We start from the raw sequence: 26,879 nt of genomic DNA, 5'->3' as shown, positions 1-26,879 counted from the left end.
GAGTGGGGAGAAGCGCCCTGCCGCCCCCTTCTCTGGCTGGTGATGCTCTGTTGCCAACAGTTTGTACGTTAGGTAGGGGCATATGCTCACTACCAAGCTCATGTCTTCCAACAACACAGATGTGTCTCACTTGCCGCGGAGTGCGGATCTGGGGGCTGGTGGAGACTTGACTCAGGTAAGCAAACTCGGGCCCGGAGGGGAAGGGCTGATACCAGCACATGTCTGGGCACCCCCTGCAATGCCTCTTCTGCCACCTGAATGCAGTCCCATCTGGCTCACACCACAGCGCGCAAAGAACCTGCCTTCAAAGGGGTTGTTCTGCCATAATGAGTTCTGGATGTTCCTAAGTTCTGAGAGAAATGAAGCCTGTTCTCCAACCCTGTGCACAGACAATGAGTGGGGTGACCCATCGATGAGATGTGAAGAGCACCTCCCCACCCACCGACAGGGTCTCTGCTGGGTCGGCTTCTGGTGAAGACCCATCTCCACCCTGAACAAACAAGCACAGACAACAAGCATTTCTGCCTGACAGCAGTATTTTATTGTTACGACACCGTCTTGTGACCCACTTTACTCCCTGCTCCTTACTTCTCGGTTATAGGCAGTAATTAGTAATGTCAGCGCTCTGGCTGGATTGCTCCAGGCCCATTAATAATGCATGAGCAGGAACAGGATGAATGCTAAGTGTACAACAGAGGTTTCAAGGTTAAAAGCAGTAATGGAGAGAGCTGGTGGGAGGCAGGTGGTGTTGGTAGAAGAGGAAGAGGAAGGCGCGCACGTGTGTGTGTGTGTGTGTGTGTGTGTGTGAGAGAGAGAGAGAGAGAGAGAGAGAGAGGGAAGGGGAGAGGGAGGGAGGAAGAGAAAGGAAGAGGGAGGAGAGAGGTGATGGGGAGTCAGTTTTCAATCTGCTTTTTAAAGCGCCCATCGTCCCTCTAGGGGCAGTGTGTATGGTGAAGCATAACTTCCCAGGGCCCTTCATCAAGCCGAGCACCGCCTCGCCTCTCCTCGAGTGGACACAGGCCTCTGACCGCCTGGTGGGGAGGGTGTCAGCGTTCGGTCTCAGGCACTGAAGAGCTACTAGTGTGGGAAACTGAGGTCAGAGGAAACTGACCAGCATCTTTCAAATATATTTCTGGCGTTTTAAACGACTTCTCTTACAAGAGGCAGTGCTTGCTGGTTCAGCCGAACTAGCACCTTCCCACTGAAGCCTATACAGGAAAGTCAAGACCAGGGATGCTGGGCCCTCCTTCGGTGCACAAGACAGGTGATGGTGTTAGAGCTGCTTCCCCATCTCTTACTACAACATCCAGCATTCCTACACGGAGCTTTGTATCAGAACTGAATGACAGCAAATAAGCCTGCAAAACAGGCCTGGGCAAGGATGAGTCTGGCTATTTGAAAAATATCTGCCTGGGAGATGGGGGCAGGGCCCTGAAGCCAGGTAGACAGTCATCTCTGACTCCAGCGCTGTTCTTATCTGCTTGACCTTCTAAGTAGAGACAGCCCTTCACCTGTCCCTCACCAACCAAAACTGAACTGTTTCACTTACTAGGAAAGTAACAACTTTATCTGCTGGTTTCACAACCAAAACCAGACATTTTAAAAGCTGGCCACAGTGATGCTTGGGTGAATCAGATCCCATCCTTACTTGTTAGTCAGAAACAGTCTCTGTGGGAAAAGGAAGCAGTTGGAAGCAGTCTTGAATCATAATTACTGAAAGTTGTATTTATACCCATGGGGCTCTGACTTCTGAGCCAAGGTTTTCTCACTGTGCTGGAGATGGGGCTCCTGCAGAAAGGCCAGTGAGAAGAAAGGCAGAGCTGTCAGAGTTCTAGCTCTTTCCACTGGCTACAACATTGCATCACGTCACCTACAACCTGAGGCAAAAAGCTCTCTGCTCTCCTTCTGAGGGTGGGGAAGTCAGCCCTCCCAGGGATCCAGGAGGAAGGTCGACAGGTTTGAAAGTGGGTAAGCATATATTCAAAATCATGTTTATCATTTTTTTCCCTCAAGTTCCCTAAAAGCAAAGAAAAAAAAAATCCTTTTGTTTTAGAAGTTCAGAGATGACTAGGCTGATGAAAACAAGTGCAGTTATTTTTTAATCGGAAAAGTAACACACGCACAGTACTCCCCCTCTTCCCTTCAGAGAAACCCTTTCCCAAAGCAATTCCCTGCAACCAATTTCTTATCTATCCTTCCACAGAGCTTCTGCACATGACCACATACAACTCCTCCTCCTCCTCCCATTTGAGATCCAAATATAAGCATATAATATCCACTGTTCTACACTTTGCTTTTTCTTTTTAAACTTAATACATCTTGGTGATAGCTTCAGACTGGCATGACTAGACCCATGTCCTTCTCCTTAGTGCTGTGGCGTCCTGGCTCACAAGTCAGATCTGGCCTGTTGACTCTAGCTGTAAATATGATTTTAACTGTACCACAGTCCTGTTCATTTGTTCATGTACACATGGCTATGTGCAAGCTACAAAGGCAAAGCTGAGCATCTGTGACTGGTCCAAAATTCCTAAAATATTTAATATTTACTATCTTGCTATTTAAAAAAAAAAAGCCTGCCCACCTCTGGTGTATGTCCTTGTATGAATATCTACATGTGGTCTGTTCTGTTTCCTGTTGATGAACACGCAAGTGGAAGATGGGTGTCCTTAGGAATAAAACTGAACTGTAAGTGTTGGGAGGCACTGAGGAGGAGGAGGAGGAAAGAGCAGGAACTAGTTGGAAGAAACTGGCATGAAGAAGCAGGCTTAAAGAGGGAACTTCAGGGTAAGCCATAACCTCCCAAAGTGTTACTTCTTCTTTTTAGAGGAAGTAAGAGGCAAACTGCAGGTCTCTTGATGAAAGGAAATTCCCCTTTGCTGTATCAAAGCTACTCCCCGTGTTTGTGTTTTTCTTAGTTAGGCAAGGCTGCCTGAAGCATACTCTGACCAAATTAGGAAGCAAGCAGGCTGATGTCTCTAAGCCGGTCACCACACGGCCAGGACGCCCAGGCATGCGTAGACAGTGATGGATGGGGAAGGGGAGACTCAGTCCAAGAGAGAAGTGCTACTTGCTTGAGAAATCAGCCTTATCAAAATTACACTAAATAAGAATTAGTAACTGTTCTTGAAGATGAAATCCACTTCCTGCTTCTTACAAAAAAACAAGGGCTTCCAAGGTTTCTACGAGGAAGGACAGGGTAGATGCACAGTGGAGAGGAATTCTGTGTGGAATTGTTCTGTTTACTCCAAGGGCAGTGAAGGTTTTGAGAGGCATCAAGGAAAAACACACCAATTAGCTCTCTGATAGATTACTAGGATATTCAATTTTACACTGTTGAGAAAAAAAGAACTTAGGAAGGTCATACTAAGAAAGAATTGTGTATATTTCCACTTGAAGACCTGACTACTCCGCTGTGTTACCTTCTGGAAGGACAAGGTTTTAAACTAGTCCGACGCTTCCCAACGAGGTCGAAGGATGAGATACTGAATCGTTCACACTGAGCTTGTTTCTGCCACCTCCACTCAGTGATATTCTCCTTCAGGAATGACTTCTGAGTTAACCTCTGGTTCTGAGCCAATGAGCTCAGAATCTACTCTGACCACCAGCACTATCTGGGCAATAAAATTTAACCTTGAAAATCCTCGCTTTCCTCCCAAATTTTCAGATCAGCAAGATTTTTGGACACGATTTTTATTCCCTTAGGAATGTGCTCAGCTCAGTTCCAGCATTCGCTATGAAATCAGATGTGCAGTTAGAGTTAAGGTAAGTTTAAATGATAAAACAAACCTCAGTTCTCCTTTATAGGAAAATGTTTAAAGGAGCCAGGGTGAAAGGTGCGGGCACCGCTCCTGGCTCAGCCTGAGCATGCTCTCTCCAGGGCGGCAGCCGCCCCCTTGGGGGGCAGAGGCCCAGAGGAGCCTGTGCGCGGGGGTCCGTGCACCGGCGCAGGGCTCCTGTTGAAACACTGCTTTCTGTGCGGCCGCTCAGCCTGTGCTGAGCTGGCCTCCGGCTTCCTCCGCCAGGCTGTACGGGGCAGGGAACTCACAGCCGCTGTCTCTGCAGCGCTCCGTCCACTGTCAACACTGCTAAGCGTCTGTGTCCTATCTACCCTTGACCAGCTCCGCACATTTAATTACAATCACCTAGAGGACCCATGCATTTTACTGATGAATTTAAAGGGTACATGAGTTAACACTATACAGAACAGGCATTTTTCTGAAACCCTGGCTGACTGACATACAAACCCATCAATCAGGAGCTGTGTTTTTGTTAGTCAAGATTTCTGTGACTCACCTGAGTCACACTGTGCGCTAGTGGACCGCTGAGGACACAGAGATTAGAGTGGTCCCTGACAGGGAGCTCACATGTCACTCAAAGACGACAGTCTGACCGCTCCCTCAGGCTGTGTGAACCCCCTGCTTCATCTGCAGTGAGGATGCCTGGGCTGTATGACTCGCCTATACCCCGTCACAAGTCCAGCGTCTGCAGTTACAGATGGAGAGAAGCAAATGCCAGTAAGAGAACCGCCTGGGCAGGCTCAGTGCTGTTCCCCTCGTCAGGGCTGCAACTACACCCTTGTTCCCCACCAGACGAGTGTGAGTGTGATGGCACCCAGGTGGCTGGCCGGCCCTCCACGCCCTGCTCCCTGCGACGGAAGCTGCTGCTCGGCAGCCTGGCCTATGCAGGGACGTGGGCTGGGCCACAGGGCCACCGCGCCTCCCGCGGCGTGGTCCTCTCCCAGCGCGTCTTCTGCTTTCTCACTGCAGTGCAGAAGGCACACGGCTCTATGCGAGCTTCATTGCCCTTTTATGGTAGAAAAATGAATTGCCTGCCCAGCAGTGGAGCTGAGAGATGACAGAACGGAAAGTTGTCATTTGTTGTGGTTTTGGCAGCAAGCAAGTGTTCTCCTCTCAGCCACCCTTGGATGGACAGTGCATGCCCGGCATTCGGCGAGGGAAAAGTAAAGCCCCAGCCACACGGCTCTTCGATGAGGGCCTAGCCTGCACAGCGGCAGATTGACTGAGGAATGGCATCAAGCCTCATTTTCATGAAAACGCACCTTTTACAAAACAAGGCATCAAAAGGTTTGTGTTTGTAAGTGGAGGAGTCCCAGAAAACACGGTTCCAATCAGATCATATCTGAGGAACAGACCTCACTTCCCTGTACAACGAGGATGTGGGCCTGGAGCTGGGCAGCGAGGTGACCTCACCCTGGAGGAGGGGCTGTGGCGCTCCCTGCAGCCCAGCCCAGCCTGGTCCCTGTCTCCGGATGGCTCGGGGGACAGGGGAGGCACCGCCAGCCCCAGATAAAGGCAGCTCCTGGGAAAATACACCGAGGGCCAAGGCCCGTGGAAATAAACAGCAGCTGGCACCACGGGCCGTAAATAGTGTGCATTTCTGTCAGGAGGCCCACAGGAGAAAAGCAGGCCTCCCAGCAGCTGGGAAAACATGCTGTAAGAGGAAAATCTGGCAAATCTCTGTATGCACATCAGAGTTAGGGAAATTAGGCCCATCTGAGTGAGAAATTAAGCGTAATCCAACATGCTTTCGGCTGAAAAACAAGTCTTTTTAAATGTGTGGGGAAAAAACTCTGATGGTTACGTGGTTTCTTCCATGTTTAAAAAGCACCCAGGACTAAAAAAAGCAAACACGCTGGTGTGGAGCCACCGCAGAGCCGCAGCAGCTGCTGAAGGATGCGCCTGGCCTCTCGTCAGGCCCCCTCCCTAACACTCCTTTGACCCACAGGGGGCTGCGCGCCAGGGAAGCCCCACCACAGGGAGGCGCCTCCGGGACAAGCAGGCTGATCCCGGCCACTGCTGGCCCGGGCAGGCACCGCCACCGTCCCTCCTGACCGCTGCTGCCCCTCCCGGCAGCCCCCAGCAGCCCTCAGAAGACCAACCCAACCCCACGGAGACCTTCTGGAGAAGGAAGTCACACAAGTGCTCGAGGCACGGCGTAAACAAACCGGCCTCAGGACCGAAGGGCTTGCTGACTGAGGGCCATGGGAGCGCGGTGTGACCCGGGTCTGGGTCAGCAGGTCACCAGAAACGCCCCTTTCCGATAACACCAGTGACAAGGCTGCCCAGCTCCCCTGACACTCTGTACCTCAGACACTCTGTACCTCAGCCCGCCCCACCTCCCTCTCCCTCCTTCACGGCGCTCAAGGCCCACCCTTCTGGCATTGTGATCGCTGTCCTAACATCCAGGCTGTCAACAGCTCCCTGGAGTGCCCAGAATCAGACCCACTGTCCTCACTCTGCTCTGCGAAGCCCTCGCCATCTGGGGTCTGCCTCCCTTCCTAGTCCACGTCCTCCTGCTCCGTCACACTGCCTGCTGGCTGACCACTCACGCCGCTTCGCTCACGTCAGAGGCCCGGTCCCCTGCTCCTGCACAAGTGTTTCCTGATGATGTGCTCTCCCGACTCTGAGAGCAGCCACCATCACAGCTCCCGTCCTCGCGGGGCTGGCTGCCCCTGCTCAGAGCTCAGGAGGGCTGTGGCTGCCCCCAGTGTGTTTCTTCAGCCCCGGCAGCACTCAATCAGTATCTGAATGACCAGATCTGACCAGAGCCCCACAGGGCAGAGTCCCACCCACCCTGCCACAAGTCTAGGCTGAGGGGGTGGCTAATGAACGTGTTCAGAGAAGAGGGAAAAAATGTCAGGGATGATAAGGGGCAAGACCCTGTGGGGGGCTTCTGCATGGTGACCAGACAAAAGTTTTTAGGAAGGACTGAGTCCAGAGAAAGAGAGGGAAGGACCCACATGCAGGCAGGGCCCTGGAATGAAGGCTTTAGGGGCAAGGGTGCCACCTGGAAAAAAAAAGACCCAAGTCGGCAAAGATAAGGTCAGGTCAGAGCGGGTGCTGGCCTCGGAGAGAATAGGAATAGGGGGCCAGAGGGCTGTGGTAACAAGACAGGGAGCAACAGATGTTTTTAGCAGCAAAATGTGACAGAAGAGGGGAGAGGAAGGCAAAAGGACAAGCTGTTGTCAAAGACAAGAGAAAAAAACTGTGATCTGTTTCACTCTCTTTGGGCTAAAATGTGGATCAGCTTATCAGACGTAGGGAGCTTTTGAAACTTAAAATGCTTTTCATATTCGTGCTTCTGATGGGAAATAAAACTGAAAAGTGCTTTTATGGGGCTATAGGGATCTGATCTAAGAAATTCTCTTAGCCTACTTCTCTTTGAAAACCAAATGTCAATGCCAGTTTCAAAGTCCTCAGTATTCTAGAAATCAGAGCCTCTGGCCTGGAAGGACACTCAAAAGGTCATCTGGTCTGCCTCCTGGCCTCAAGGCTGGACTGCAGGCTGCACGGCGCCGCGGAGGAAGAGAACCTGGTGAGGGCTGTGCTGGAGCCTCTGGCACGGCTTTGCGCCAGGCCCAGGCCCTGGAGCCCATTTCACCGGTTACGGGATGGTCCAGCAATCCATTCTGGATTTCTGATGGGCAGCTCAAGTCTCTTTTCCCAGGGAGGCTGGAAAACATCAGGTCTCCATCACGTGTACAGAAGAATCTCATACCCACAGAGAAACCCCACACACAGCCCTCACTCCATGAGCCCGTTAATCGTCCCACAAGTAGCTGCTGACATTGTCCTGTTACGTCACAAATTTTCCTCATCTCTTAAGGCAGTGACTACGCCATGAAATAGAACACTTCAGTGAAGGGTCTCACCCGTTTTCAAGAGTGAGGTGCCCTCAAAGCAGCAAAGCAAAGTAGGTCAGAGCACAGACAGAATTCAAACCCATCTAGATTTCTATTTGTTTTTCAAATTACCTTGTTATGAAAAAACGGAAATACACACAAACATAAATAATATAATGAATCCCCTGTATCCATCACTCGTGTTTATAACTACTAGCTCATGGCCAACCTTGGCTTCCCTAAACTCTGTCTGCTCTGCCATTCTCCCTCTTCCAGTACATTTTCAAAGCAAATCGGAGACTACACATCACTTCATTTGTAAATATTTCAGTTTGTATCTCTAAAAGACAAGGACTCTTAAAAAACCAACCTATCATACCAAAACCACACCTAAAAACACACAAATAATGCTAAGAAAACCCCGGATTTGATTCCTGATGTCGACACCTGCTGGCTACATGACTTTGAGGGGACAAGGGGCAGAAGGCCCCTCAAACCCAGCAGGAGCTCTACTGGTAGGTACCAGGACTTCTACGGTCTCAATTCTGATGCTTCTGGGGCTTCCCTGCGGGCTCAGGTGGTAAAGAATTCGCCTGCAATTGGGAGACTTGGGTTCGATACCTGGGTTGGGAAGATCCCCTAGAGAAGGGAAAGGCTACCCACTCCAGTATCCTGGCCTGGAGAAGTCCATGGACGTACAGTCCACTTTCGCCTCAAGAAGCCCTGACAGGACGGGCTCTGACTCTGCAGGGCGGCGCACCAGCTTTTCCCTGGGCTCCTCCCACTGACCTCGGCGGCCTGCCCTTGGTTTCTCAGCACCGCTCTGAGTTACCAAGGTGATTCCCAGTCCATCTTCTGAAGGGACATTAGCATGTAATACAGACGCAGAGCACAGCTTCCATGAGGCTTCCAAAGAGACGGCAGAGCTGGCTCCTTAGCCTGTTACACTGGAGACGAAGGGCAGTGGGTGACGTGGGTCTGGGTGGTCGATCCCGCCTGGCCTCTGGGGACGGGAGAGGCACTTCTCATTCTGGGTATGTTTGTCTCAAAGTCAGGGAGGACACTGAGGAGTAAAAGACCATTTACATTCTCAGCGACCACATAGCAATCAGAAAATGACCTTGAATTCAACAGTAAACATGAAATTCCACCCAGAGGCAGCTTCAGCCCAAGCTCCATTCCGACTCTGCCTGAACGTTGCTCTCTGCTGCCTCTCCCCTCGCCCACATTCCTTCTCCCTGGCACAGGCACCCAGGAGGATACAGCGTGTTTTCGTGCTTGTGTTATTACTATAGCAACAATTTTTCTTCTACCTGGAAGGCTGGAAGCCCTGCAGTGCTCTGTGCTGAGAATGCAAAGAGGGGACACTATCGCTTTGCACTCCAACACACATGCAACCCTCCTCCCTCCTCAAGGACATCACGATGAGGATCACTAAAATTAAGATCCTAACAGCTAGTGACACACAATTAGTGTAAAGACAAAAAGGAGGCAAATGACTCTATAAAAAGATATTTTGTAGATTATCAATTCTTGGAAGGATTTTTAACAGGAGGCCTTTTTTTTTTTTAAACATGAGATTTCTAAAGACTCTGACTCGAAAAGCATCTTTCCTTTGATGAGGGCACAGGCATAGAAAAATGCATTAAATGATATTAGCAAAATGTCTGAAAGCACTAAACAACTAATGTGGTTTCCAGCTAAAGAGGCACTTGAGAGCTTCTGATGCCTGGACGGTGTGTGAACAGTGGTAGGCTGTTAGGAGTCTGATAAGCAATGGCCAATGGTGGCCAGAAAACTCTTGACGAAAAAGGGTCAGAGTTTCTATTTAATGAAGAGCGCAAACAGACCTGTCAATCCACAGAATCTTTTTAAATACCACAGTGTATTTTAGTAGAGACCAAAACAACACTAGACAGACAAGGAGCTGTGTCCTCCTGCTAAAGGACAGTAAAAGGCAAGGCGAGCAGCGCCCACCTCCAGGCCTGCCCGCTGAACTGCACATTGGGGTGACGGCCGAGACACAAAGGGCAGTGCCCTCCTGCGAGGACAATGGCCAACGAACGGGTCATGGAGACGAGCCACAGATTGTTAAACATTTTCCCTTTATGACCGACTCTGAGTTCTCCAGCAAAACGTATTATCTATTTTGTCTCCAGGCCTTTCCCACACTCATCTCTTTGAATAGCGTTCCCTGGGATGCCAATCCTTCTGAACAGGGATAAACAAAAAATCAACAAGAAACCCGAAGGGAGGGGACCTGGCAGTGGAGTGGCTGAGACACGGAGGGTGAACCCACGAGCAGCCTGCTTTAAGGCACAGCTCTCCCCAGGGCAGAACGGGGCTCTCCTCTCAACCTGAACGCTGGGGGCTCAAGTGACAGCAGTCATTTCTGACAGAGCAGACTGGTCAGCAAAAAATCTAGCTTCAAAAACCTATCTCCTCTCCTCTGTGGCATGCTAGTAAGAAAAGAATTTTTCTTTTTAAGAAATGAAATTTTTTGACTACATGATTTGAAAAATTAAGTGGTGGTGTTCAGTTGCTATGTTGTGTCTGACTCTTCACGACCCCATGGCCTGCAGCCCACCAGGCTTCTCCGTCCTGCACTATCTCCCGGAGTTTGCTCAAATTCATGTTCATGGAGTCAGCGATGCTATCGGAGATAAGTGCGGAGTCCTCTTTTGGCCCTCTGACAGGACTTTACAACTGTCCCCATTAGGGGAACCCTGTGATTCTGTGGTAGCAAATTCTACAAAACTCAGGGAGGAGGCGCCTCCTTCCTGTCTGGGAGGTCCTCTGCTCACCCGGGCCTGCAGAGCACCTGCACACACTTGGCGTCAGCCTCCGCCGTCCCTGAAGGGCAGCGGCTGCTTTACTGACTGAGACAAGTGACCGCCAGTGCCATCACTTTATCCCGTTTAAGGCAACTCCCCACCCCAGCCCCCGGCATAGATTTATATAGAGATATAACTGACAAGCCACTCACAAAAGCTCCATCAAACAGGTGCAACTGTCCTCATTTGACAGATAAAGGAAATGTGGCTCAGGAGATGACGTATCTACCCAGGTCATGATGCCGAAAAGAGGAACAGCTCGGATTAAGCAAGAGAGGTTTAAGAGCAGAAGCCTCGTGTTGACCACTCCTCCAGACTGTCTGCTCAGCTGCCTCGGGACCAAAAGCTAGGGCACCCGGCAAAGGGCTGGCCCTGGGCCGGGGGCGTTGAAGAACACTTCTCATGCGACTGTGTTCAAAAAGAACTCTCAAAACAGATAAGTTACCAATACAGCCCAGCAAAAAAAGTACTTGCCCCATGCAATGCTGACCCAGGAGAGAGTAAAGGCTCTTCATCCTGAACTGAACAGGAAGTTCTGTGATCTGCCCCTAGAAGGTGGCAACATCTTAACCATTTAAAGCTGCTTCATTAAGAAGCGCTTCACTTCTCTGAGGGCATGACAGAGGGATGCCCATTTCCTGGGGGCGAGGAAAGTCCGCAAAAACCCAAGGCCCAGGCTGCTGCTCTGCCCTCAGGCCCCGAAGTCTACCATGACAGCTCATGTCTGGCCCACCGTGGCTCTGAAATGCACTTCACCACCTGCTGGAAAGGTAGCAGCTGACTTCTGAGTGTCGAGGGGAGAGATCTGAGGGGCTGCGCTAGCCCCCGCTCACCAGTCCCCTAACTTTGGATACCTCGCAGGTGCTGTCCCAGACGCCCACAAAAGCAGATACGCAGCAGAGTGAGTCATTTGACTGCTTTGATTGCTCAGTGAATGTAAAAGTTATGCTGACACTATACAATGTACTATGTATACAACGGCATTGTATCTAACGGTTATATACAGACTTAATTAAAAAATACTTTATTGCCAACGAATGTAACCATCACCTGAGCCTTCAGCGAGTCCATAATCCTTGTGTGAGAGCAATATCAAAGATCACTGATTACAGATCACCATAACAAATATAATAAAGTCTGAAATAAGGCAAGAATTACCAAGATATGCCAGAGACACAAAGTGAGCAAATGCTGTTGGAAAAATAGCAACAGACTTGCTCAATGCAGGGCTGACAGAAGACTTCCATTTGTAAAAAAAATAAAAAACTGCAGTATCTGTGAAGTGTAATAAAATGAGGTATGACTATATAAGAATAAAAACTATTTCTGTACAGTTGAGGGGAAGCAAAAATAAATGTTTTATTCATATTGGCATTTCAGTTTAATGCAAGCATATTTTTACCTTTCCCTATTTTGGGTACATATCTGTCTCCTTTTAAAATAACTATTGCAAACAACAGCAGAGATGGTATTTATTTAAGTTTTATTAGGGAAGGCAGAGAAGGAAGAGGAAAGCAATATTTGCTTTTCGTTGTCTTTATTCTTCCTGGAAACACACAAATACACATCCCTAACTGGAAGATCTAGCTTCTCAAACACAGTGCTTAATGTGCTAAGATGTCAAGGAAAGAAGTGTGTGGATTTGAGATGCCTATGATGAACAGACTCACTATGCTATTCACTGTGCGTAATTTTAAAAACTGGAAGCTGACAAAAATATTAAGACAAAGAGAGTTAAATCCTGAAACCTCGCTGCTGTAACGCCAGCCCCGCTTAGCGCTCAGCAGGGGATGGCTCACAGGGATGGCCTTTGGGATCCACTCTGGGCTGTGTGTGGTGGCAGGGTGGCCCCACTTTGGGTTCTCAGCACCACCACTTTCCCTCGATGGACACTTCCTTGGATGACTCTGGGACCCATGGGAGCCTAGGGCCTCGCAAAGCCTTCCCGTCACACCTGCACACCGCTGCAGCCTGAGCTCTTAAGTGGTTCAGCCAGAGCCCCCGGGGCTCTGAAGGAAGTGATGCCTCGGGAGAAGCAGGGGCAGCTGAAGGCTGAGGAGGAGTTCCCACCCCACCTCACTCCTGTGGACTTGCATCATGCAGCGTGGACTTCCACACCAGTAGATGAGCCCTCATCTGGTGATTTAAAAATCCTTTTGTTATCCAGACATTTGGTTCTTCTCAACATTACTCCCTGAATAAAGGTCCTCCCTCAGAGTGGGAACAAGAGGATCAGGCTTCATTCACGTCTAGACAAATGTAAAGGCCTGTGCTCAGCACAGGAGTCAGCTGACTGGCTGGGCCCCAAATGACAGTGTGGCTGATGAGTGCCAGCGGCCCACTGCCGCAGCGGACTGCCCCGGCACCGCCAGCTGGCCCAGGCTCTTAATGAGTGCCAGCGGCCCACTGCCGCAGCGGACCGCCCCGGCACCGCCAGCTGGCCCAGCTCGTTTACACCCCCCCCCGCAGCCCCTGAGCTCCTGCCGGCAACTGCAGATGCCCGTTTTTCAGCAGCACACTGGTCACCGCAGACGTGAGCTTTGGTGACATTTTACTGCTGTCGAGTCAGTTAACACTGAAAGCTACCAAGGACAGGACGGGGCCTGGAAAGCATGAAAAAAGATGAGCAGAGAAGAAGCTGGCAGGTGAGAAAGATACATAAAAACAAGGGGAAGTGATCCTGGGAAAAGATGAGAGGTTACACAACCCCGTTCACATTCTCGGGTTCCACTAAAAGACATCAAGCAAAGGGGTCTTCACAGTTATTCTGATTAAAGTTTCACCACCCAGCCATCTCCCTAACAGCACCAGCTTCATGAGTGCTCCTAAACCTCTACCTGTGGCCCCGGCTACCTTTCTGCAAAGCTCTTCTTACACCTCTGAGCTTATGGAGCAAAGTCACAATTCTAGACAGGTAGAAAGAGGCCCAACAGGGAAATTTCTGACCCTAAAAAACATTCCAGAAGCACCACATTCAAATCTCTTCTTAATTTAATACCCTGCAGTCCCAGCTCAAACACATCCAATCCACTCCTAAAAGCGGCATGTTAAAAACAAACTGATGAATTCTTTATCTGAGAATATACAGGATGCTGAGGGCCTTGACAAAAGCATTCCACCACATCAATGAAACAAAGACTCTCCACATTTCATCAAAGACACACTGTCTTACTCTTCCGGGATCTCATGGGAGTAATTCCAGGCATTCACGCCCTCCTCCAGATAATGCATTCATATAAATGCCTCATCTCGGAGTGACAAGCTACTGGAAATTTAACTGGAGTTCAGGTTGCTGACAGTGACACTGCAATAGGGGAGCAGATGCCCTTAGTCTCAAAAGGGCCAAACTAGCCTGTGGCTTATTTCTTGAAGAGGAGGAATCCTGAAGGATGAATGGCTGGTTCAGCCATCTAGCTGAAGAGAAAGTACATCATCAGGAGAACAGGTACAACTGAAAAAGGTAACAGCATCTGCCCTAACAGCAATGACACCTCTGATGTTAAATTCTGAATGAGCAGAGTGGTCTGCTTTGGTACTAAACCTGAAAGAATTCTGTCAGTTCTCCTGACTAGACTGTTTCGCTGACACACACACTTTTGAAATGCCCAAGAGAAAACCTTTCCTCATGGAGTGTTAGTGCCACCTTGTGGCGAATCTCTCCATGGCTCCTAGAGGAGGAAATGACAACCCATTCCAGTACTCTTGCCTGGGAAATCCCATGGAGAGAGGAGCCTGGCGGGCTACACTCCATGGGGTCACAAAGAGTTGGACACAACTGAGCATGCACACATACACAGCAACATTTTACTTTTAAGTTCTCCCTTCTTTTCAAAGGATAGGTGGCAAGTTCTTGGTAAGCATTAACTGTTAACCGGCTGTCGCTGCCTCAGGTCCCTCGAGAGAGCTTTCCCTTCATTTCTCACACTGGGCCAAACACAAGTCTAGACCGCGAACGCTCCTGTGCGCAAGTGAGGATCAAGTCCTGCAGCACACTGCAATGGACAGACTGTGCGATGCAGTCTCTTCACTGCAAAGCACTACTGAGGGATATCAAAAGTTGTGAACCACTGGAAAGGTTATTTTCAACTTAGACAGTAAGACTCCTAAGGTCATACTTTCCCTAAACTCACCCATAAATTGCCTCCGGTGACCTCACTCCTACAGGGCCTCACTCCAGCCCCCTTGAGTTCCCACATTCCATCCTGTTTTCCCCCAGGACTCCCTCCTTTCAATGTTTCTTACTCCTAACTCCAAAACCTTCCTACAGCCTAGATCTCCCCTGTGCTCCTGACCACAGTCACATTCCAAATAAATACTGAGCACCTGATGTGTGCCAGGCCCTGGGAAAAGGACACTTACTGAATACTTCCAGTCTCAAAACTCAACATGTCCAAAACAGAGCTGATCGCCTCTCCTGGAACCTTTTTCTAATCTACTTCCAATTCTGTGTGAACAGTATCATCATCCACTCAGAGGTTCAAACCAGAAAAATGAGTCATCCAGGTTTCTGCCCACCCCCATTATCAAACTACCTCTTTCTAATCCTCTCTCTCTACTGTCTGTCCTTTTCTCCACTCCCACTGTTAGTTCTGGTTCTCATGATCTGTACCAGTCAGAATGTGCTAGGTTTGCTGCTGGAACAAACTCAAAATTCAATAGCTCAAAACAAACTTATTTGTACACGTCTATCTTGGCAGAAGGAAAAGACAGTGAAAGATATGCTCTCTCTCCTTTTGAAATTGGGGTAAAAACAACAAACGTGGATTCTACCTTATTCAAGGTAGACTGAAAGACTGAAGGCAAGTGGAGGGGACGACAGAGGATGAGATGGTTGGATGGTATCACCAACTCAATGGACATGAGTTTGAGCAAACTCCAGGAGACCGTGAAGGACAAGGAAGCCTGGCGTGCTGCAGTCCCTGGGGTTGCAAAGAGTCAGCCACAACTTAGTGACTGGACAACTACCTTATTAACACATTTTAAGTGTACAGTTCAGTACATTAACTACATGGGCACTGCTGTGTGGCATATCTCTAGAACTTCTTCTCCATTTTGTGTGACTGAAATTCAGGGAACCCGTGTCCCCTGCACTGGCAAGCAGATTCCGAATCACTGGACTGCCAGGGTTGTTCTAGACTGGCCTTTTACAGGGAAAAGCCTTCACCAATCAATCAGGCAATAGGTTATGGAGGACTCTCAAACTTCTCTGGATGCACCTTCTCTAGACTTATGCCTCTAAATTTCCAATTTAGAGAGGTTTTCTTTTTCGGGAGTTTGCAGTCTCTTGCTCCCTCTGGTGTCTGTCTGCAGTACTGCAGGTTCTCGGGAGCCGCTGTAAGACGCCCGGCTCTTTCTTGTTCTCAGTAACCTTTAAGTGACCTTCCCAGGTGGCGTGGTGGGTAAACGACCTGCATGCGATGCAGGAGATGCAGGTTCCATCCCTGGGTCGGGAACATCACCTGGAAGAGGGCATGGCAACCCTCCCCAGTATTCTTGCCTGGAGAGTCCCATGGACAGAGGAGACTGGTGGGCTTGCGGTCCATGGGGTCACAAAGACTCAGACATGACTGAAGTGACTGAGCAAGCAACCCTTGGGCATCGAGAGTACGGTGGGTCTCATCAGTGCTCAGAGTTGGGCAAGAGAGAAACCAGCCCCTTAAAGAGCACTCCACTCCCCAAAAGCTGGAACACTGGGTATGTGTGTCCCACTTTTCGTTTCCCCTCAAGGCAAAAGCTCAGAGATGTAACGGCCTCTCTCTGCTACACTACGAGTCCTTGGGAACAGCAGCAAGCCTCTCAGCTCTTTGTTCCCAGAGGCCTCCAGGCATCTGGAGTATGCAGGGCCCTGTCAGGGCTGAATCAAGTGAGACAGAAACCAGTCCCCTGGGCAGTAACCCAAAAAACAAACACTGGATGCACGTTCCAACTCTTCCCTTTTCCAAGCAGAAGCTGGGAATTGGGGTTTTCTCCTGCTCTCTCTACACTAAGCCAAGGAAAGTGGCAAAGGTGAGTGAACGTTTGCTAGTCCAAACCACTGCCTTTGTCCTCGGTGATCTGAAAACTGGTGCTCCCTCCTGGCCGTCCTTAGACTCAGGAAAGATACAAGCCAGCCCCTTGGGGAAGTTCTCTGAGAAGTCTGAGTGTCAGATGTGTGTCCCAAGTCTGCTCGTCACCTCTCCAAGGGGATGTGAGGAGTTGGGCGTTTCCTCCATGTGTGCCCCATGTGCTGGGGAAGGACTCTGGGGTGAGTTCCACTAATATCCTACCAGCTGACTGCGCTGTCTGGAGTACAGGAGCCGTGTAACTGGTTTTCAGATTTCTCACAAGGGTCCGGTCCATGTATTGTTAAATCAGTGTTTCTGGGGGTAGGGGGAGGAGAGTTTAGGGCTACCTATTCCATCACCTTGCTGACATCACTTCTAAGCATACGTTTTACCACGCTTCCTGCAAGTGACCTCTCATCCACACTCACACTGCATTGGCCCACAGAAGCTACACGGCCCTCTCCAAGTTCGGCAGGGGGTGTATGTTCCTCCCACAGAGAGGAAGCAGAATACTCCGTTTTTCTGCCTAGGGTCTTAACAGCCTGAAGGAAGCTTCTGCTGACATCCAGGCTGGATATCTCAGATACTCACGGGGCACTGTTTCAGACTCCCACATACCTTGACACCTTCCTGTAACTGTCTTTGGCCTTCCAAATCATACACAAGCACTTTAACTGGCAGAGTCTAATTTGGCATCATATCAGGAAATATAATTTCTAGCTCAAGCTTAGCAATTCATGGAGACTCCCGAGGAGGGCAGGTGACAATGATGTGCAGCTTTCACCTAGATCACTCAACAGCCAGACCAACCTCTGCTGTTTCAGCCCCAGCCCCCGCCTCAGGATGGTGCTGAAGGCCTGCATGCACGGCCCCGGCCCCTCCCAGCTCGTGGGCCTGAGCCTTTCTCGTCACACTCCCCGTACCAGTCGCGTCCAGGAGGGGACTGCTCTCTGGACCCTGAACATTCCACATCTTCACTTTCACGTCACTCCCACCCTTTCCTTCCTGTGGCTGCTGCCTCCTTGCTCTCTGTGTCCTAGTTCAGGCCCCACCTTCCCAGGCATTCTAGTGGTGGACACACTGGAGCCACACAGGACAGTCAGCTACTCTGCTTTCTTAGTTTCAAGATGCCAGAGACTACAGCCTGGGATGGGGACAAATTACTCAATGGATACATCAACTGTAAGAAAATACCCAGATTTCACCCAGAAATACTAATGTTGAAAACAAAATGAGTAAGGTTTTAGTCTGTCAGTCTAGCTTCTCCTTCCTTTTCCAATATCCACTTTCATTTCTTCACTTTCCAAAAGGGCAGGGGGTGGGGGAGATTTTAACATTCAACTCTGCTCATTCTATTTTAGGAAAATGGCTGAAAATATACTTGTCTAGCTAGATGCCAATACTATATTCCTTAAAAACTTTAAAATGGCTTATATAAACGGTTGACAAATTTCAAGACACTCTCAGCTCACGAAGTAGGAGTCAAAGAAGAAAGACTTTCAGCAGCAAGGTGTTTGGACAGCTTTGGTCTCACCCTACACGAGCAGTCCATATGAGAACAGCTGAGGAAGTTGTCTACCAGATGTGACAGAGATGCCACCATGGTGCCCAGTTCTGTTAATCAAAGAAGTACCATGTGGACTTTGAAGGTGGCAAGATGTGTGTGAACGCACATGTGAAAAGAAGTATTTAAGCACAACAGGATGGGGAGAGAGCAAGCAAGAAAAATACTGGCACAGTGGAAAAACACAAAAGCCTTCACATTCTACACTACAGTATCTGCCCTTGAGGAAGACGGTATAAACCAGGCATCCAGAGCTTTGTGATTAAATTCTGTAGGTGGCCCCCATCTCTGAAACAAAGTCAACCACCTCACAAGGGAGCAAATTCATCTGCTTTCATGCAAAGGAGAGCACTCCAATCCTTCTCAGGGGTCAGCATGCAGATGACCAGCAGGGACTGTGCCACTAAGGCAGCCCATAATACCAAATTCAAATGTGAGTCTAGAAAAGGCATTTGCCTCCCTACCTTTCGACAGCGAGGATTGGGACAACTGAACCTCTTCACGTCGCTGTCCAACAGAGCAGGAAAGCTGCAGGAGGGGCACCTACAATCAGAACAGCAGAAGGAAGGAGACTCAGAACACTGAAGTCTGACTGCTCATTCTAAGACGGAGTTTTCAGCTGGACAGCCACACCTCTCTTTTACTCCTCACTTTTCTTTAAAACACAGACTCAGGCTCTCTCTGCTGGCTCTCACCAGGAAATGCAGGTGCCATTCTGAGTCCTGCCTCAGTGCAAACCACTCAGTAAACATACCTTTCTGGGAACCCTACACACGTCACCTCTCTTCTAACTCAATGCACAAGGACTACACCTAGAAGCCAGATGATTAAGAGGTGCCATGGAATGGAAGTAAAAATCTGAACTGCAGATCTTTCCATTAATAAAATTATTATTTCAAAGCAAGAAATGCCAGAAAATTTGCAGCTAGGGCTCTGCCATAGAACTTCACTGTCAAAATGAAAGGGCCCAGGCAGTCTCAGTCTTCCTAACGAGGAACGAGCTGACTCTGAGAACTCACCTGACAAGCTCATCAGCGTAGGCTGCTGCAACTTCCTCCTCTGCTTTTCGCTCATAGTATTTACACAGGATGGTCTGGGGAAGCACCTTCTCCAGTTCACTGGCTGGGAATGAGCATGTGCAGCTGCCCTCCATGCAGCTGAGCTCTGACTAGAATGACACCGCCAGGAGAAAAAGGGGGAAAAATTTAACCCAACTTTTCAGAAGCACACACAAAAAAATTTCAGTGGTTAAATGCATCTTTCAACGCAAAGAAAATAAACAGTGGTTCAGAACACAGACTCTGAGACGGTGAAGGTCCCCTCTTCTGTCCCTTCTTCTCTGAGAAAGCACTCTCAAAATAAGGAAACCAAGAAATAAAAACACGAAGTCCATCTCTGATTCCACCTGAGGACCTCTACCAGTCTAAACCAGAATATATGAAGATGGGAAGTAGATAAGGACAGGTAAATGGCTTAGCAGATTAGAGGAGGAACATTCTAGCTCAGGTCTGAAAAGAAGGTACTCAAGATAAGCAAGCTGACTCTCCCTCTAGTTCCTGGAAAAGCTGGAGGTCCGAACCTCTCGCTCGGCAGAGGTGAGTGGGAGGAGGGGCGGGGACTGATACAAAGCTAGTGCACACTCCAGAGAGGACAGTACAGTGTAAACAAGACTCTTCTGTGCACTGGGAAATTAAAAAATCACGTGGCTCGTTTTATTGTGATACATATTTTACTGCAGTGGCCTGGAACTGAACTTGCAGTATCTTTAAGTATGCCTATATCCTGCTAATCATTTACAACCACTCTCTCAGCCCTTGACTAAACTACAACTGATTTCAGAATAACTGATATCAAGTAGTTTGACTACTGGTGGAGCACTTATGAAAAGCAATTGTGGTTTTCGAGTGTTCGTTAAGACAGAACAAACTCTGAATTCTATATTGTGTTATGCTGGTGTAAAGAGAAACTGACTTTGCACAGAGAAATATAATCTTGCATAAAATATTATTCATTTTAATACAACTGTATAAAATCTTTTAAAATTTTTGTTAAAAAAAATACTACTTTGCAGCCTCATATATTTAATACAGGCTGCAGGATTCTCTCTTGGTGTTTATCCTTCATTTTATTTGTGAACAGGAAGAAGAGTGAAGAAGTTGGTGCTCCTATGAGCCAGGCATGAGAGCATCAAGAATTAAACCGTTCCCTGAAAAGAAATCTACTGTGCTTAGGACCAACATAATCACACAAATCAGAGGCTGTAGAGGAATCACACGTATCAGCATGTCTTAGCAGGGTTCCACCTCATCCCAGAAAAGGCACTTCCATGAGGCATTTACACTTGTCTATAAATGCGGTCTCCACAGACGCCGTGTGGACACACTGCATCAGTCTTACCTTCCCAGATCCAAAGACAGCCTCTTGGGCGTATCTGATGAGACACTCCTTGCAGAATAAGTGAGCGTCAGCACACTGCGTCAGCTCCTCGAAGGGAAACTCCCCGTAGCAGCAGCGGCACTCAATCAGCTGGCCATCCTGGAGCGGGCAGAGACACGTGAGAGCCCCACACGGAGGTGGGGGAGGCAGCCATGTTTCACACTCCCCACCCAAACACTCGGAGTGAAAAGCAATCCCGAGAAGCCACAGGACAATGATGAGCTGTTTCCTGCTGTAGAAATCTAGCTTAAGATGCCAGTACAAATATGAATACATATTAACAGCTAAAGACAGTGTGATTTTCACGTTTTTTGGGGGGTATTCTTTGGCACCGTCCTTTGTATAAAGTTACCATATTCATGAATTTCACTGTACTGGCAGGATTATAACATCTGTAATCAGATGCTAACAGTCAGGAACAAGGGGCATGTGGGATATTATCTTAAAACGTTTCAAAAGTTGCATTTTGCATCTTGTTATAAGACAAGAGTGGACGGGGTTGTGTCTCAGTCCGAGCTTTATCTTAAGGGACTACTGAAGTCATATAAAGCAGCATTTGAAGTTCTGTGAATACCAGGAAACTTACCCTTTTTAAGGGCAGTGATTGATCCAGTCATTAGTTCACTTCTACCACATCAGAAACAGCCACTATGTGAGGATGGCCGATGTCACACAAAATCCATCTGGTCCTGAGTTAAACGTATCTCTCCTTTCTAACTCTCAAGTGACATGTGAGTTCTAAATTTTGCTCTAAGAATCTAACGGATTCCAGGCAATGTTTAAGAGGAACAACTCTAACAATATTATCTTCCCTCCAAATCTAACCCAATTTGGAAGCAATGGTTTAATGCTTGATTTTAACTTAGTTGAACCACAAACTCGTCAACAGCAAAGGATAAAGGAACCAATTTGTCATCAAAATGTGTAGAAAATGTGAGATGAGAAAAACAGCTAATGGAAATACCCAGAAGAAGTTAATTAGATGAAATTTCAATTACCTTTTGATACTGTTCTTCATTCATCTGCAGGGCAAGCAAAAAGTCTTCATGCTGAGGAACAAAAAACCAGACACACAGATGCAAATTTACTCAAGATGCCATAAACCATTTAGCATTTACTTTCATAAACGTAAAATAATTATTAATAGTCATCTCTTCAGTTACGTAGTTTACTAGTTTAAAAAGTTAACTGATAATAAATTTAAAATGCATCAGAGTGCTGTATGTAAAAAAGGAAACCTTACAAGTACTAGACTCTATGGAGAAAACATTCTTAAATTTCACTCAAAATATAGAAGGAATAAAAGACTGACATAAAACACTTATGAAGAGTGCAGAATAGCATGTAAGTAAACAAACAAAAAAAACGAATGGGTAAAAACCAAGTTTGACAACATACTTTGCTGGTAAGGCTAGCGAGAAACAGGCGCTCTTCAACATTACTGGTGAGAATGCAAAAGAGTACAACCACCATGCAGGGGAGTTTGGCATGATGTTAACAGTGATGTAAGTATTTATACTCTAATTCATCAATTGCACTTATAGGAAATCTATTCCAAAGTTACCCTGGGGCAGAAATATGAAATGATATATGCATACAGTTATCTATCATGGCACTATCTGTAACAGCAGAAATCTGGAAAGAAGCTTGAATGTCCAGCACAAAAGGGCAACAACTGAGTCAACTCTGACACTGCAGACAACGGCACACCAGCCGGTTTTTAAAGGAAGGAGAAAAGTCCCCATGGACGGCTGTGGGGTCACCATCAGGGTGCACTGTTAGGTGAGAAGGGTAAGGGCAGAACAGTGTGTATCTTTTAGGTAAGAAAGAAATGCCCCCCCCCAAAATATATATATATACACACACGCTTTTACATAAAAGAAGGAAAGATAAACAAAAAACTATAAAATGGTTATGATAAGAGATCTGACCTCACAGATATCCTAAAGAGTCTTGGGGAACTCAGGGGTCCATGGGCCAAATTTGAGATTCTGGTCTAGAAAATACACACAGGCACACTTCATTTTACTGCACTTCGCAGACAGTGCTCTTCAAAAAAAAGAAAAAGAAAAAACAAAAAAAAAACCACCCAAAAAACTGGTTCTGTGACTTGCATCAAAGCAAGTCCACTGATGCTGCTTCTCCAACAGCCATTTGTTTACTTTATGTGTCAGTGTCACTCTTTAGCAATTCTCACAATATTTTAGGCTTTTTCATTATTATTACTGTATTTGTTATGGTGATCAGTGACCTTTGATGCTACCACTACAATTGTTTTGGGGTGCCACGAACTGCGCCATAAAAGACAGCGAACTTAATCGAGAAATGTTATGTGTGTTCTGACTGCTCCACTGATGGGCCATTCCCCATACCTCTCCCTAGTACCCGAGACACAACAATACTGAAAACAGGCTAATTAACAACCCTACAAGGTCTCTAAGCATTCAAATGAAGAGTAGTCCATCTCTTACTTTAAATCAAAACCTAGAGACAATTTAAGCTCAGTGAGGAAGGCATGTTGAAAGCCGAGACAGCCCAGAAGCTAAGCCTCTTGCACTGAACAGTTGCCAAGTTGTAAATACAAAGGAAAACTTCTTGAAAGAAATGTCAAGTGCGGTGGCAGCAGCATGAATGGCAAGAAGGTGAAACAGCGACTGCTGACATGAAGATGCACTGGTCTGGCCGGAAGAGTGAACGAGCCACAGCATTCTCTTAAACCAAAGTCCAATCCAGAGCAAGGCCCAAACTCCATTCCAAGCTCTGAAGGATGAAAGATATGAGGAAGCTGTAGAAGAAAAGTCTGATGTCAGCAGAGGTTGGTCCATGAAGTTTAAGGAAAGACGCCATTTCCCTAACATGAAAGTGCAAGATGAAGCAGTGGGTGCTGATGCTGTAGAAGTTGCAACAAGTTATCCAGAAGATGTAGCTGAGATTATGAATGAAGGTGGCCACACTAAACAACAGATTTCCAAATGTAGATAAAACAGCCTTCTATTGGAAGAAGATGCCATTGAGGACCTTCACGGAGAGAGAGAAGCCGATGCCTGGCTTCAAAGGACAGGCTGGCTCTCCTGTTAGGGGTTAAGGCACCTGGTAACCTGAAGCTGAAGCCAGCACTCCTTTCACCGCTCCAAAAATCCTAGGGCCCTTAAGAATCAGGCTATCTCTATTCTGCTTGTGTTCTATAAATGGAACAACAAAGCTTGGATGACAGAACATCTGTTCACAAGATGGTTTACTGAATAATTTAAGTTCGCTGAGAACTACTGCTGAGAGAAAGATTCCTTTCAAAATATTACTGCTCACTGAAATGCTCCCAGTCACCTAAGAGATCTAATGGAGAGGAACAAGATTCATGTTTTCATGCCTGCTAACACAACATCCATTCTGCATCTCATGGATCAAGGAGTAGTTTTTAACTTTCGAGACTTGTTAAGAAATGCATTTTGTAAGATTTGTAAGCCATAGTGATTCCTATGTTGAATCTGGGGCAAAGTCAACTGAGAACTTCTGGAAGGGGTTCACTATTCCACACGCAACAAAAAACACTTGTAATTTATGGGGAGACATGAAAACACCAACATTAACAGGAGTGTGGAAGAAGTGGATCCCAACACTCATGGCTGACTTTAAAGAAGGAATTAATCGCAGATGTTGTATAAACAGCAAGAGATCTAGAATTAGAATCAAACAGCTGCAATCTCATTAATAAAACCTTAAAATGTAAGGAGCTGCTTTTTACAGATGAGCCAAAAAAAAAAAAGCAGTTTCTTGAGATGGAAATTACTGGTGAAGATACTATGAAGATTGCTGAAATAACAACAAAGGATTTAAAAAATCTCATAAACTTAGTTGGTAAGGCAGCAGCAGGATTTGAGTGGACTGACTCCAATTTTGAAAGAAGTTTTACTGTGGGTAAAATGTGGTCAAACAGCATAGCATGTTACAGAGAAATCATTCATGAAACGAAGAATATCGATCAGTTTGGCAAACTTCATTTGCCACATCTTAAGAAATTTGGACAGCTACCTCAACCTTCAGCAAGCACCACTCTTATCAGTGAGAAGCCCACCAAAATTGAGGCAAGACCACCCCCTCCCCACCAGCGAAAAGATTACGACTTGCTGAAAACACAGATGATGGTTAGCATTTTTTAGCAACAAAGTATTTCTTAATTAAGGCTTGGACGTTGTTTTTTTAGACATAACACTATTACACACTTACTAGACTAGACTGTAGTGTAAACATAACTTTTCTATGCAATGGGAAGCCAAAAAATTTTTATGATGAGCTTTACTACAATATTCACTTTATTGTACTGGTCTGCAACTGAACCCACAATATCTCTGAGGTCTGCCTGTATTAAATAACCAAATTTGTATCTTCCAGCTGACTTGCACATTTGATAGTACATTTCTGGCCTGGAGAATTCAATGGACTATATGGTCCATGGGGTGGCAGAGTCAGACATGACTGACTGACTTTGACTTTTACTTTTGGAAGAATTAAAGAGCTAAATGGAATCTGTTTTTTCCTCTCCCAGTAGAAGGCAAAGAAGGTGAAACAGATGTGTTTACTAAGTGCCAATTAAAATAACGTAAATCTGACTTGTGAAACTGTGAATTTTAGTCAGTATTACTACAAAACTTAGCTTGTTTTCCTTTTAAAAACTTTATGGCTTATTCAAATTAATCACTTAAAAGGCAAATCTTCAAAGACGGCTTCACACTAAGCCCTACCAGCAAATCAGAATCCTAGAAACATATTCCAAACACATCTTCCTACCTCTGCCATCTCTTTGATTTTCTGCTCATAGAACTCCTGCTCCTGCTGCACGGCTGGAAGGAGGGCACGCCGGTCATAGGACCTACAATGTCGCCGCTTATTTTCCAGAAAGAACATCCTCTTCTCTATTTTCTTGTCACCTAGAAGATAGGTTGCAATGCAGAATCATGCGGACAACTGTTCTGCCAGGAATTCAGGCAGCCACCCCAGTCTTCTGTGGCCTGGCCCCCCGTCTATTCCAACCAGGATGTTAAGTTACGTGACTTTCCCGTAACGTTCTTTCTGGGAAAACTGGGCTCCTAACCATCCCCCACGTTCCATGCACTTTTTGACACCCTTCCTCTCCACACCCATCCCTCCTTGTGATCCAACTGGAAGAGCTCCCCATCCTGTCTGTACAGCACTGTGTGCACCGCAACCCATCACGTGTTCACTGCTGAGGACGGGGGTTCACGGCTTGGGGTTATCGCCCAAAGCTGCTATACGTGTGTCTGCAACTCAGCAGAGCACGCAAGGAGCAGGGCTGCTGGGTCAGCTCTGGAAAACAGCGCGAGCGCCTGCAGTGCTTGCTCCGACGTACACTCTCCCTCTGCCAGCAGTGTCGCCAGTTTTTAATCTAAGCCATCCTGGTAGGTGCACATGTGTTTTATGTATCTTTTAAAATATTTTTATTTTGAAAATGCAGTACCCAGATTTACAATAAATAATACTTAGAACACAAGCTAAGAAAATGACAAAAGTCAGATTTTGCAACTGGTCTTATTTAGGTTTTGTATTTCTTTGATTTAGTAATGTACGTTTTTCTAGAAAACTATCCATTCCATCTAGATTTTCTATTTACTCATAAAAGCCTGTTTTTTGGTAATCTCTATACCCTGATACATTTTTTTATTTTTTTGCTTTTCTCTTGTTCACTCTTTTAAAAAACTAAAGCATTTTTTCATTGACTATTTAGAAAACCAGTTTTTGGTTCTCTAGTCTGTTCCATCTATCTGACATATTTCTGCCAAGACCACCTGGTCTTAATCACTGTAGTTATGGAGCAAGTCTTGAAATCCAGGAGTCTGATTTCTCCCACTTTACTCTTCTTTTAAAAGATTATTTTAGCTATTCTAGTACCCTGCCTCTCCATATAAACTTCAGGATAATTTAAAGATACCTTGCATGTATCTGCAAAAAAAATCTTGCTGGGATTTTGACAGAAATCACACTAGGCATGGGTTATCAATTTGGAGAGGATTTACATCTTCATTGAGTCTTCCAACCCATGAACATAGTACATGTCTTCATTTATTTATATCTTTTTTGATATTTTTTCTTCAGTGTTTTGTAGTTCTCATCGCAAGTCCCATACATGCTTTGTTAGATTAACACCTAAGTATTAAGTTTTTTCAAAATGACTTTAAATGGTATTGCACTTAAAACCCTGATGTCCATGTGCTCACTGCTAGCATACAGACACGTGAGTACACTGGTTTTTGTAGGCTGACCTTTCACCCTGCAACCTTACTAAACTTCCTTGGAGCTGTATATATCTACAATCATGTCATCTGCTTAGGAGCAGTTTTGGAAGA

General features: G+C 46.8%; 1 protein-coding gene across 3 annotated transcripts in view; it reads right to left on the bottom strand.

Moving 5' to 3' along the window:
- The window catches only part of RNF216 (ring finger protein 216), a 113,666-nt gene that overhangs the window by 53,495 nt on the left and 33,292 nt on the right, over positions 1 to 26,879 (bottom strand). For all 3 annotated transcript variants that reach the window (XM_043915363.1, XM_043915364.1, XM_043915365.1), the window contains 5 exons: positions 25,306 to 25,445; positions 21,519 to 21,569; positions 20,482 to 20,619; positions 19,104 to 19,252; positions 18,549 to 18,627 (listed from right to left, as the gene is read on the bottom strand). In XM_043915363.1, the coding sequence (XP_043771298.1) occupies positions 18,549 to 18,627; positions 19,104 to 19,252; positions 20,482 to 20,619; positions 21,519 to 21,569; positions 25,306 to 25,445 (557 nt within the window). The remainder of the gene's footprint in view (positions 1 to 18,548; positions 18,628 to 19,103; positions 19,253 to 20,481; positions 20,620 to 21,518; positions 21,570 to 25,305; positions 25,446 to 26,879) is intronic.

Source organism: Cervus elaphus, chromosome 10, assembly GCF_910594005.1.
Source record: "Cervus elaphus chromosome 10, mCerEla1.1, whole genome shotgun sequence".
Lineage (NCBI taxonomy): Eukaryota > Metazoa > Chordata > Mammalia > Artiodactyla > Cervidae > Cervus > Cervus elaphus.
This window is presented reverse-complemented; position numbering and strand designations above follow the sequence as displayed.